Source organism: Suncus etruscus, chromosome 11 (genome assembly GCF_024139225.1).
Source record: "Suncus etruscus isolate mSunEtr1 chromosome 11, mSunEtr1.pri.cur, whole genome shotgun sequence".
NCBI lineage: Eukaryota > Metazoa > Chordata > Mammalia > Eulipotyphla > Soricidae > Suncus > Suncus etruscus.
This window is the reverse complement of record NC_064858.1, coordinates 80,880,252-80,894,254: the sequence shown is the minus strand read 5'-3', so window position 1 is coordinate 80,894,254 and position 14,003 is coordinate 80,880,252. Positions and strand designations below refer to the sequence as shown.

Below are 14,003 nucleotides of genomic sequence, written 5' to 3'. Positions count from 1 at the left end.
TTTCAATTAGTATATATGTTAGAGAGATTTGCATATATCCTTATCCATTCCTGCTGTTTGGCCTGGCTTGTTTTCTGGGGATTTTGCCTTGGTGAGTTTACAGAATTTATATTGAAACTTAAAAATGAAGCGAGTTCCTTGAATATTTACATTTTAACATTTGTTCTAGTGAAACCTACAGATATTTCAGTGAGGAAATCTAAAATTTCATTACTTTTTTATACAATTCATAGAAAGCTTAGCTTTAGAATTGTGTTGCAGATTGATTGCCTGTAATTAGTATTACAAATAAAATGTATAGGGCCAGAAAGAGAGCTCAATGAGCTCTTTGATTTATACTTTGAATGCAGGAGCCCTGGTTTTGATCCTTGACACCTCATAATCACTCAAGCACTGAATTGGGAGTAGCCCCTGTGTGTCCCCTCCCCACCAATATACTGAACCATTATGCACTCGTTTTTTGGGGTCACACCAGTTGTCGCTCAGGAGTTCCGCCCGGCTCTGCGCTCAGAAATCACTCCTGGCAGGCAAGGGTGACCATATGGGATGCTGGGAATCGAATCTGGGTCCATCCCAGATCAGCCACATGCAAGGCAAATGCTCTACTGCTGTGCTATCTCTCTCCCCCCTCCCTCCATTATACAAACTCTTAATGAGCCCAGGGGATAACACAAAGGAACAGCATTCATGCCAGATTTGCTAGGAGCCCAGGTTTTATCTGTAGGTACTGCATTTCCCACCTCTTCACCCCCGCCCCCCCCAAAAAAAAAAAAAAACCTTCCTTGTGGCCCCTAGTATACAAATACCACTGGGCCTGAGCATTAACATGTTTCTGGGTCTGAACTTCAAGTATTAAACCCTCATTGCTAAAATAAGCTCATATCACCAGGACTGGCAAGGAAGGGGAGAGAAAGAAGAAGGGCAGCTGGCATTGAGGAAACTGAATTGGTTAGCACAGTCAGTCACCAGAGATCCCATAGGGTAATTCTGTTTCCAGAACTGTCTGGTTCTGGCAAATAGCAGAACCATTACATCTGTTTCTTTGCATCTTCCAGTCGTCAATGCCCTCTCTAATTGCTGAGGATTGGTGGCTTCTACTCAATTTTTTTTTTCTTTTTCATTGGTTTTTGGGTCACACCCGGCAGCGCTCAGGGGTTACTCCTGGCTCTACGCTCAAAAATCGCTCCTGGCAGGCTCGGAGGACCATATGAGATGCTGGGGTTCTAACCACTGTTCTTCTGCATGCAAGGCCAACCGCCTTACCTCCATGCTATCTCTTCGGCTCCTTTCTCATGGCTTTTACGCAGTTTTTTTTTTCTCTTAGCCTTAGAGTATGTAGGTTGTTTGCCCTTCTTTTTCTGCTTCACTTCCTTGTCTGTCTCCCCTTCACCTCTTTATTTTTTTTCTGGAAGATTCATCTTTGTCAGTTATTTGGAATGTGGGCTCTGACTGGGCCTGACCGCAAATCTCTTTGATGTCTTTCCAAAGTTAACTTCTAACTTCTAATCATATCCCTGGTTTAGGTCCCCGTCATGTCTCCCCAACCCCTCCGTGCTCAGAGACCTATAAGGAGAATTTACTTCTTTCTTCTTGACCTGCTGGGCAATTAAATAAACAGAATCTATTAGAGTCGTTGATACCTTTTCCAGAGAATTCTTGTGTATCTGTTCAAGCCAAGGCTGAGAGCTGTTACAGCTGAAAGGCTGTCTAGAAACTTGAGAAGCTGCTTGCCCCTTCCCATGGAGATTTCCACAAGGATAAGGTTGCTCTCAGAGACTCATGCCCTCCTCCGCCGTCATGGTATCGGGAATCCACCTTAATCACTCCATCATCCTGCCAGCCATGTCTCATTTCTCATACTGGAAAGCTCCTTTCTCCCCAGCTCAGTGGGAAACACCAGTCTGGATGCTTTATCTGCTCCAGTCTCGGTAGCCCTTAAATTGTTCGTCTGGCTTTGTGTTTCATTTGACCCTAATACGCTGAGTCGCACTGTCTAAAGAGAATTATGTCCCCTCCAATGTCTGAGTGCATTTCTCATTTCTTACTGCAGCTCCTGAGCAGATCTGTAACTTCAAGGTTAAGATAAGACACATTCCATCAGAACTATGTCGTCATCCTTGCCAGCTTCTGATCTGTGACTGTCCAGGAGATTTACAAGACAATTGCATGCCATTCTTTATAGAATATTATGGTTGGACTCTGACTCCTGGCATTAGACCCAATTTGATTTGTCAGCTGTTACAAAATCTATTTCCCAAAGATAAGAGGATGTTACAGTTGTTACAAACAGAAAGGAGAGAATTGATTTGACTGTTTTCTTATGTTTTAGGGAGGTGAGGTGGACCCCAGAGTATTTTTGTCCCTTTTCATGTTGAATTCATGTTTTCTTTCCTGAAAGGTTTTACCACAGTGTTGGCATTGCTATCATTCATTCCTGTCCAATATTCCTTCACAGGATTTCTGTTACACTGTTCATTCTGCTATCTCTAGTAGTTTCTTTGAGTTGAAGGTAGTTTGAGTTAAGTATTTTATCCTTGGAGGCAAACATAGCTGCCTATTACGAAGGCTGATTAAAGCTTACAGGCAACTAGTTAGCAAAGACACTTTTCTTTTTGCTGTCTGCTAACATGTTAAACTGGGAAAGTTACTGCATGTCATGGTTTAAAGGTTTAGGAATTTGGAAGGTCGTGTATTTTTGCTGTTTTATTCAGCCCTGTAATACTTTTACAAAAATTCTCTTTGGGGGATTTAATAGCACTTTGATTTCATTATGAACTTGCTCTTCTCCTGGGAAGTAGGCAGTAGGGATTCATTTGGCCCATTTTAGGTCCTATTTAAGGATGCCCCCCCCCCCCACCATCCCATAATCCATGAACTTCCCTGCCAAATTCTTTTCCCTTTCCTTTCTTAATTTTATGAACAAAAAATATTTTTTTTGGTTTTTGGGTCACACCCGCCAGCGCTCAGGGATTACTACTGGCTCTATGCTCAGAAATCGCTCCTGGCAGGCTCGGGGGACCATATGGGATGCAGGGATTCAAACCACCGACCTTCTGCATGCAAGGCAAACACCTTACCTCCATGCTATCTCTCCAGCCCCTGAACAAAATTTTTTTAATTTACTTAATGTGCAGTTTGTCACCAAATTAGAGTCCGGATCTAAATTTTTTGGTATTTTCATAGAGTTAAAAAAGAGTTAGGGGGGGGCCTGTAAGACATGTGGGAGACCCCAGGGTAGCATCAGATGGTCCCCCAGTGACCCCTGAGCACGGAGCTTGATTACTGCTGGGTGTGGCCAAAATGTTTTTAGGAAGAGATCTGGGAATAGAGCCCAATGGTAGGACTTATATGAGGACTTAGTTCAGTCCCTGACACCACCACCAGAAACAACAGTGAAAACAAACCAAAAACCAGTTATGAAGAGTTTAAAAAGGAGAGTTTTGCTCATGAAGCCTGTGTTCTCTCTCCTTTGAACATGTATCTTTTTTTTTTTTGGTTTTTGGGTCACACCCAGCAGCGCTCAGGGGTTACTCCTGGCAGGCTCAGGGGATATGGGATGCCAAGCTTCGAACCACTGTCCTGCATGCAAGGCAAACACCTTACCTCCATGCTATCTCTTTGGCCCCTGAACGTGTATCTTGCTTGCTTTTTTTGGTGGGGGGTACACCTCATGATGCTCAGGGATTACTCCTGGCTTTATGCTCAGAAATTGCTCCTGACTTGAGGGACCGTATGGGATGCCAGGGGAATCAAACCACTGCAGTCCATCCTAGTCAGCACGTACAAGGCAAATGCCCTACTTGCGCCACTGCTCTGGCCTCTTTTGCTTGCCTTTTTTGTCCACTTTTCTTTGCCCATTTCCACTTTGGAGAAACCTGTGTTCTCTTGAACATGTACTTCATCTCTCCTCATATCTTTCTAAATAAGTTTCATTACAAATGATATTGTTTCACACGCACACAATTATAAAAAATATAAAGAGGGGCCCAGAGAGAATAGCACAGCGGTGTTTGCCTTGCAAGCAGCCGATCCAGGACCTAAGGTGGTTGGTTCGAATCCCGGTGTCCCATATGGTCCCGTGCCTGCCAGGAGCTATTTCTGAGCAGACAGCCAGGAGTCATCCCTGAGCAACGCCGGGTGTGGCCCAAAAACCAAAAAAATAAATAAATAAAAATAAATAAATAAAGAGGCAGTTTTTACTCCTACCATTCTTGATAGGGCCATTCAAAACCGGAAATTCAGGGCAAGAGATTAGTATAGCAATGTGCTTAGTATTATATTAGTGCTTATGTTAGTATAGCACATTGTGGCTGACTGGGATTCAATTCCTCAGTCTCCTGTCAGGGGTAATTCCTGAGTGTAGTGCTAGCAGCAATCCCTGAGTACTGACTGCTAGGTGTGTAAGTGTGCAACACCCTGACCCCCCCCCCAAGGACTTATTTTTTTGTAGTTGAAATGTCTGCCTTTGGGCAGTTGAAATGTTTACATATTTGATAGTACAGGGATTTAAGTTACTTGCCATGCACATGGCCTGATCCTAGTTCAATTGCCACCCAACAATACTGGGTTGACCTTAAAACCAAGAAAAAGAAAAATGAAATGTTTACTTTTGCTCTCATACTTTTATTTTTATGGGGGTGACACACCTGGCGGTGCTCAGGAGTTACTCTTGACAGGCTCATGGGACCAATGTGGGATGCTGTGGGATGCTGGAGATCAAACCTGGTTCAGTTGCTTGCAAGGCAACCGCCCTACCTTCTGTGCTATGGCTTGCTTGGCTTCTGCTCTTAGATATTTTGTTTGTTTGTTTTGGGTCATACCCAGCATCACTCAGGGATTACTCCTGACTCTACGCTCAGAAATCACTCCTGGCAGGCTCGGGGACCATATGGGATGCTGGGATTCGAACCACTGTCCTGCATGCAAGGCAAGCACTCTACCTCCATGCTATCTCTGCGGCTCTGCTCTTAGATCTTTTATGATGCTTTTGTTTGATTTGATAACCAAATTAATCTCTTTATTTCCTCCTAAATCGTACTCTTTTTTGATTGTTTAATTTTTCTGACTCTTGCAGCAATGTCTGGCTCTAAACTTTAGAGTCTAAAGACTTTCTGTAAGCCAGAGTGCTCAAATACTTTTTAGATAAAGCCAAGGAAGTTTGAGAACTAATTTTTTTTTTTTTTTTTTTGGTTTTTGGGTCACACCCGGCAATGCTCAGGGGTTACTCCTGGCTCCATGCTCAGAAATCACTCCTGGCAGGCTCGGGGGTCCATATGGGACACCGGGATTCGAACCAATGACCTTCTGCATGAAAGGCAAATGCCTTACCTCCATGCTATCTCTCCAGCACCTCTATGTATTTCTTCTATATCTTTTTCAAGTATTAAGGTTCCACTCCTAGGTTCATGAGGATAGTAACTATTAAAATATTCCATAATGGGGCCGGAGAAATAGCATGGAGGCGTTTGCCTTTCATGCAGAAGGTCATTGGTTCGAATCCTGGCGTCCCATGTGGTCTCCCGTACCTGCCAGGGGTGATTTCTGAGCATAGAGCCAGGAGTGACCCCTGAGCGCTGCCGGGTGTGACCCAAAAACCAAAAAAAAAAAAAAAAAAAAAAAAAAAAAAAACTTTTTTTCCATAATATAACAAATTTGTTTAAATTTTTTTTTTTTTTTTTTGTGGTTTTTTTTTTTGGGTCACTCCCGGCAGTGCTCAGGGGTTACTCCTGGCTCCATGCTCAGAAATTGCTCCTGGCAGGCACGGGGGACCATATGGGACGCTGGGATTCGAACCGATGACCTCTTGCATGAAAGGCAAACGCCTTACCTCCATGCTATCTCTCCAGCCCCTAAATTTTAATTTAACCGTAACGATTGTGGCTAAACTGCTCTGTCCTTTCATTTATACTTACCTATAGGTTGGCGACCCTATCAATCAGTACTCAGGGCTCAGAGACCGTATATAGTAGAGAGATCTGAATTGGGGTCAGTGGAGTGCAGGCAAGCAAGCACTTGCTGTATCCCTCCCTTTTTATTAAACCAATTAAAGATTAAGGTTTATTTTCTTTTTTTTTTTTTTTTGGTTTTTGGGTCACACCTGGCAGCGCTCAGGGGTTACTCCTGGCTTCATGCTCAGAAATCGCTCCTGGCAGGCTCAGGGGACCATATGGGACGCTGGGATTCCAACCGATGACCTTCTGCATGAAAGGCTAACGCCTTACCTCCATGCTATCTCTCCGGCCCCAAGGTTTATTTTCTTACCTATAATTTCATTTGATTTGTTTGTTTGTGGTCACATCCAGCAGTGCTCCAAGGCTACTCCTGGCTCTTCTCTCAGGGATCACTTAACAAAGCTCGAGGCCTATCTGGGGTACAAGAAACTGAACCCCCGTAGGCCTTGTGTAAGGCAAGCACCTCACCCACTGTATTATCTCTCCGGGCCCCTATCCTTCGATTTGAAAGGTCCTTTGGTAGTGCTTCAAGTCCCTGGATTTTATTTCTGTCTCTAGTAGTCCTCAAAGAAGGAAAGTTGTATAGCATCTGTGAGAGACTTCCCTTCCCCCCTGCTGTTATCCTTCCCTCCACTTCTCTATCCCCCCCAGCAATTTTAATTAACTGTTCAGTGACAGATGGTGGGAGAGGCCTAGTCTAGTGCCTCTGGTAGGCTGGGTTAGGGGGTGGATGGTTCGTTCTGATTCTGTTGTACTAGGACATACATCGCCTTTCTCCTCCCCCGTCCACTCAAGGTTTTATAATTATGATCCTAAAATGCTGTTGATTGACTCCCAATGTTGGTAGAGGAGGAATGCGTGTACGTTTATGGATTTTAAACCCCCTGGAACAATTCCTTCGAGCCTCAGGAAGGCCCGAGCCTGGAGGCCAGGGAGGTCCCTTCCAACTTCGCCCAGTCTTGGCCGAAAGGGAAAGTTAAGCCTTTCAACTTTTCCCGTTCGCTGCTTTCCCCCACCCCTCGGTGGAGAGCTGCTGCCAGTTGCCACGGCAACGGGCTGGGACAGCTGCGCAGTGGCGCCCAGGCAGCTGGGTGGGGGCGGGGGAGCTGCCAGCCCGCCAAGCCCTAGACCTGGGAAGGGAGGCCCCTCCTGTTTAGCCCAGAGGGAAAGAAAGAGAACTGGGGCGATCGGGTAGGTAAAGGAGGGAACCCCCATGCATCTCCCCCCTTTGGGGCCCCTCTTCTGCATGAAGGTTTAAAGGAATATCTCCCCCCACCCCCCTTTCTTCCCTCAAACTGAAGAACACAAACGTAAAAATACTTGTTTTTCCTCCTGAGGTTGAGGAGGCCATAGGCACAATGCTTTAACTGCAGGCCTCTAACCCGGGGCTGGTTTTAACCCCAGCGCTCTGACCTAAGCTGCTTAGCTCCCGGAAATTCCAAGGTGAGTGGGGGTGGGGTGTGGGGTACTCCCCCTGGAATATGACATTTCCTGTTCCAGAGGAGGTTGGAGGCTGTTTGCATTCGAAAATCCTTTTGCTTTCTTTCTGGAACCTTCACTCTTCTAATACATTAATGGAGAAAATTATTAGAAGACCCCCTTCCCCTCTTAGCTCCATTTTTTCTGTGTTTTCTTCCAAATAAAGCATTTTAATGAGAACTTAGCTTTTACTGGAGGGCACTAATCGGTGCAAACACAGTTGTGTTCTTGTGTTTTTCGTGTTTCTTTTTTCTTAATGTGTAGATCTATTGCTCGTAAGTTTTGGTGATTTGGTTGCCAACTATGTATTTTTGGAATAGTTCCTCTTAAATTTTTTTTTTTTTTGCTAGAATATTTTGTTAAATGGAACTTTTCATGCTACTTGACTGAGCCCATCTGAAATTAGTAGTGGCTTTTCCCCTATTCATGGCAGTGGTCTACTGGTCAGAATGGAAATATTTTAGAACATGTTGATGAAAGAAGTCTTTAAAGATGACAGCATAATAAAAATGGAGTTCAGCTAAGAAAACAGTTTGTGCTGTTTGAATGCAGACTGTAGGCATCATTTACTATGGTCAAGGGAGAATTCTTAAAAAATGATTATTGTAGCAAATTGTGGGAATTTGAAAAAAAAAACAAACAGATTTTCTGTTGAGTACCCCCAAGTTGTGCATATTTCTGAGCTTAACTCAATTTCCATTTGTGCTGCCTTGTTGCTGCTTTCCTTGAGTCTGAATAGTTCCTCTGTGCTTGGAGGCTTTGCATTGCTTTGAGTCTGGGGCCAAACTTATTTCTCCTCCTTTTCTTTGGCCCAAAGCCAGTTTCAGTTAAGAGAAGAGGTACTTCCTTAACTATTTAAATTGGCTGGGCCTTGAAAATTTGTAAACAATTTATTAGCTAGTTTTTAATTTTTTTGGACTAAAAACATTTTTCCTTTCCCTCCCATCCCCAAATGAAAACGGAGACTTAATGCTTAAGATGTCAGCCTTGCTTTTGTAAACTGATGGATGTCCGAAGAAACAAGCTCAATTTGTTCAAGAGAAATGTACCGATTCACTGAAAATACCATGAAAGGCCCAAGTAGGCCATTTTCTGTGCTAAGTGATTGATTAAAAGCAGAAGAAAGTTACACTTTGGTGACTTAGATTTTCCTCTTATAAAGAATCAATTAAAGGGCAGGGTTTTAATTTTATCATGAGTTCTTAATAAGTCCAGTAAAGGAGTAACTTAACATATCACTTGTCTTTTGAAATCAGAAATTAGAGAAGATAGACAATCTAGTGATTTTGGTCTTGTTCAATAAAGGTAAAGTAGGGATTGACTTGTTATTAGTACTTATTTTAATAGGACTTGTCAAATTCATCGAGAAGGAAGGATGCATGACAGTTTTGTGTATCCCATCAAAATGTGTCAAAGTTTTGTGACTTAAAGAGTCTGAGTGTCTTTTCCTTATTATTTTGCAGGAATCCGGTAGCTTTAGTTCTTCAGGTGGAATCGAGTGCGACATGGGAAAGAAAACCAAGCGAACAGCTGACAGTTCTTCTTCAGAGGATGAGGAGGAGTACGTCGTGGAGAAGGTGCTAGACAGACGTGTAGTTAAAGGGCAAGTGGAATATCTACTAAAGTGGAAAGGCTTTTCTGAGTAAGTTCCATTTCTTAGGCTTTGACTTACTTCCCTAAGAATTACATCCATCTCTTTTTCTTATCCTAGCTGTACTCTTACTATTTTAGAGAATCAAAAGACAGGGCCTGAGTGATAGTATAGTGAGTGGATAGGGCATTTGTCTTGCTCAAGGCTGACATGGGTTTGATCCCCCAACATCCCATATAGTTCTTCAAGCTGCTAGGAGTGATCCCTGAGCATATAACCAGAAGTAAGCCCTGAGAACAATCAGATATGGCCCCAAAATAACAAAAAAAATCTTAAAAGTTTCTTCAAATATACATAGTCCTGGAGAAGACAAGCACTGCCAAAGTTCATCTCTGAACATAACCAGGAATAGCTCCTGAGCATTGCCAGGTGTGGCTCCGAGCCCCCTCCCCCCATTTATTTTCTCCAAATACAAAGTTTAAACAAATATACAACATTTAAACAAAATAAAGGTCTAGAGAGATAATACAGTGGGTAGGATCCTTGCATTGAATGTGACCAACCTGAGTTTGATCCCCAGCATCCCTGAGCACCATCAGGAGTGATTCCTGAGTACAGAGCCAACTAAGTCAAGGTGCTGGAGTGATAGTATAGAAGGTAGGCTACTTGCCTTCCATGTGGCTAACCTGGGTTTGATCCCCAGCACCACATATGGTCTCTGGAGCCACCAGGAGTGATTCATGAGTTCAGAATCAGGAGTAAACTGTGAGCATGGTGGGGTGTGGCAAAGGGGGGTGGTTTTAATTATATATTTATTAATAAAACTATTGAAATTATTTATATTTTTATATAAAGTCTCTGAAACTTGATGTGTATTTTACATTTATTAGCACATCTTCACTCTAGTCACATTCCTAGAGTTAAATAACCACATGGCTAGTAGTTATATTAAACATCATAGCTTTACAATGTAGGTTTTAGGGGCCAGAGAGATAGTAAAGGAGGCAGCACAGTTGCCTTGTATGCAGCCAACATGGCCTGGCACTTCAAATGGTGATCCAAGCTTGCCAGAAGTGATCTCTGGACACTGCTGGGTGTGACTTCAAACAAAAATAAATGAATGAAAGATCAGTGGTAAAGCATTTCCCTTGCATATTTGAAACTATTTATGGACCCCACTGTGCCACCACAAACAGAACAGATAAACAAAAATGTGGAGAGAAAGACCACTAATTAAAGATTCGGTTGGGTCAGGGTGATAGTACATCAGGTAGGGCATTTGCCTTGTAGATGGCTAATCTGGATTCATCCCCAGCATCTCATATGATCCCTAAAGTACTACCAGAGTACAGATAATAACCCTTGAGCATTGCTGAGTGTGGCCCCAAAACAAATAAACCCAAAATAGGATTCAATATTTGGACTTCTTCTCTTAAGAAGCCCACATTATCTCTCTCTCTCTCTTTCTCTCTCTCTCTCTCTCTCTCTCTCTTTTTTTTTTTTTTTGGCTCAGGTGTAACTCCTGGCAGGCTCAGGGGACCATATGGGATATTGAGGATTGAACCCAGGTCCGCCACATTCAAGGCAAATGCCTTACCCACTGTGCTATCACTTCAGCCCTCCACATTCTCTCTTGAATGAACACGTATCTGTTTCTCTCCCTTTACATTTCTCTATAAATTTTTTTAAATAAAACTATTTTGGTTCAGGCCTGGAGAGATAGCACAGCGGCATTTGCCTTGTAAGCAGCAGATCCAGGATCAAAGGTGGTTGGTTTGAATCCCGGTGTCCCATATGGTTCCCCGTGCCTGCCAGGAGCTATTTCTGAGCAGACAGCCAGGAGTAACCCCTGAGCACCGCCTGGTGCGGCCCAAAAACAAAACAAAACAAAACAAAAAAAAACTATTTTGGTTCAAAAAAGAAATTCATTGCAGCAGCCTTAGAAAGCTCAGGACTGGAGCTGGAGAGATAGCATGGAGGTAAGGAGTTTGCCTTGCATGCAGAAGGATGGTAGTTTGAATCCCGGCATTCCATATGGTTCCTTGAGTCTGCCAGGAGCTATATCTGAATGTAGGGCCAGGAGTAACCCCTGAGCGCTGCTGGGTGTGACCCCATAAAAAATGGCTCAGGATCTTGGCAGATACCAGGGAAGTTTTAGTTGCTTTTAGTGAAGTGGTTGGTGATGAATCTGAAAGAGATTTGTGTTTTGACTTGCAATAAAGCACCAATAGGATGGGGTAGGATTCAATATTTGACAGAATCTTTGGAAAGAGGCATGAATTCAGGAGCTTTGAGAATATACATAAGATTCTGGAGATACTAACTTGGCGACTTTGGCGTACCCCAAGACTAAATGTGTGCAATCAGATATACCCTCGAGCTGGAGAGATACCATGGAGGTTAAGGCATGCAGAAGATCGGTGGTTCGAATCCCGAATCCCAAATCCTGGCATCCCATATGGTCCCCTGAGCCTGCCAGGAGCGATTTCTGAGCATAGAGCCAGGAGTAACCCCTAAGCGCTTCCGGGTGTGACCCAAAAACCAAAACCAAGAACCGAAAAACAAAAACAACAAAAAAAGGTTATACCCTCCGTCTTTTGTGGGGAGGGAAGAACTTGTTGTTGTTGTTGTTGGGGGGGTCATATCCGGCAGCACTCGGGTTACTCCTGGCTTTGCACTCAGAAATCCCTCCTGGCAGGCTCGGGGACCATATGGGATGCCGGGATTCGAACCATTGTCCTTCTGCATGCAAGGCAAACAAACGCCCTACCTCCATACTACCTCTCCGGCCCAACACCTCTGGCCCAAGGTTGTGTGTGTGTGTGTGTGTGTGTGTGTGTGTGTGTGTGTGTGTGTGTGTGGTTTTTGGGTCACACCTGGCAGTGCTCAGGGGTTATTCCTGGCTCCAGGCTCAGAAATTGCTCCTGGCAGGCACGGGGGACCATATGGGGCACCGGGATTCGAACTGATAACCTCCTGTATGAAAGGCAAACGCCTTACCTCCATGCTATCTCTCCGGCCCCATGGCCCAAGGTTTTAAGTTTTATATATACATTAGCTTAAGAAAGTATATTTATGGGGCCCATTACATCACTATCAGAAGTACGTAGATATCTTATAAGAAGTTACTTGTGAGGAACACGTAACTAGTGCTAGAATAAGGATCAATTATGAGATTTCTTTGGTCTTGGAGCCAAAGCCCAGACTCTTCAAAAATAATGCCATATTTTCTTTTGGGTGAAAACTGCTTGATGTATACTGTTGATATGAATTCGTGTCTTCTGTATGCAAAGCGTACACTATACCCTTTGAGGATATCTTAATTTTAAAAAAGGTTCCCCATCTCAATGGAGGGGTCATAGATTTTGTTTCTGTGATATATCTACCTCTACAGAGATTTATTAATATAAATTAGTATGCATTATATAACCAGAAGAACTTTGTCCATTGGCTAGGAACAAAAAGAAGGTCAGATTTAGATTTTCTCACTTAAAAATGATTTATCCGGGGGCCGGAGAAATAGCACAGTCGTAGGGCATTTGCATTGCACGCAGCCTACCCAAGAAGAATGGTGGTTCAAATCCTGGCATCCCATATGGTCCTCCATGCCTGCCAGGGGTGATTTCTGAGTGCCGCTGGGTGTGACCCAAAAACCAAAATATATATATATCCACCCCAGGTGCTGGGAATGGAACTCAGTTTGCAAGACTGGTAGGTGCTCTTATCACTAGGCCTCATTACCAGTCCAAGGCACATTTGTTGCTTTGACTTTACAGACTTATCATGTAGTTAGTGGTTGGGTTTCTTTTTTTGTTTGTTTGTTTGTTTTGTTTTTTGGGTCACACCCAGCAGCGCTCAGGAATTACTCCTGGCTCTGTGCTCAGAAATCGCTCCTGGCAGGCTCAGGGGACCATATGGGATGCCGGGATTCGAACCACCAAGCTTCTGCATGCAAGGCAAATGCCTTACCTCCATGCTATCTCTCCGGCTCAGTGGTTTGGGTTTCTATGCCAAGACACAGAGCAATTGTGAGTATCAAATATTTGTTTTTTTCCTTATAATACTTGCTTGGTTCAAGTTAAGTTAGATCTCATGAGGGTTTATTTTCATTTTTCTTATTTACATACATCTGTATTTTTTCACTCCCCAGTGAATATAAACGGGGCATTAAATTAATACATTTCAAATTCTTTTGCTTATATTTAATAATCTAAGATGTTACTGCTTCTTTTAAAAAAAAAACAACTATCTTTTCAGAATTTGCATAGATAGTGGTTCCCAAACTTTGGCTACTGCCTGCCCTTTTTCAAGAAGAAAGATTAGCATCATTCCCCCACCGAATACCTCACCCCCATCTCTGTATTTTGGGCCACCTAAGGCTTACTCCTGGCAGTGCTCAGGGGCCTTAATGGAATCAAGGAATCAAACCCAGGTCAGTCTTGTGCAAAGTAAGTGCTCTACCCACTGTCCTATTGCTCCAGCCCCAGAAATCTTCCTTATTTAAGTGAATAAATGAGATGTGTCTTCAAATTACTATAGACTCCTGATGTTTACCCTCTTAAAATTTTTTTTTTTTTTTTTTTTGGTTTTTGGGCCACACCCGGTAACGCTCAGGGGTTACTCCTGGCTATGTGCTCAGAAGTCGCTCCTGGCTTGGGGGACCATATGGGACACCGGGGGATCGAACCGCGGTCCGTCCAAGGCTAGCGCAGGCAAGGCAGGCACCTTACCTCTTGCGCCACCGCCCGGCCCCTTAAAATTTTTTTTAGCTCAAGTTTTTAGCTCAAGTGCAGACACAACCAGAGAGATCACTGATCTGCTTTTTGTTTCTAAGTTTGTCTTTCCTAAATATTTCAAGTAAATGGAACCAGACAAGGTCAGGGTGGTAGAGCACATGCTTCACATGTATGACACTCTGAATTCAATTACTAGTGTAGCATAGCAGAGATGTGAAGAAATAGGGCCAGGGAGAGAGAACTCAT

At 43.4% G+C, this 14,003-nt stretch overlaps 1 protein-coding gene across 2 annotated transcripts in view; it reads left to right on the top strand.

Annotated features, from left to right (window-relative positions):
- CBX5 (chromobox 5) overlaps positions 1-14,003 on the top strand; it is a 45,451-nt gene that overhangs the window by 18,261 nt on the left and 13,187 nt on the right. Inside the window, exons 1-2 of one of the 2 annotated variants that reach the window (XM_049783611.1) lie at positions 7,237-7,394; positions 8,894-9,072. In XM_049783611.1, the coding sequence (XP_049639568.1) occupies positions 8,936-9,072 (137 nt within the window). In that variant the 5' untranslated portion in view covers positions 7,237-7,394; positions 8,894-8,935. Of the gene's footprint in view, positions 1-7,236; positions 7,395-8,893; positions 9,073-14,003 lie in introns of those variants that run through there. The other variant, XM_049783612.1, reaches the window with a different exon arrangement.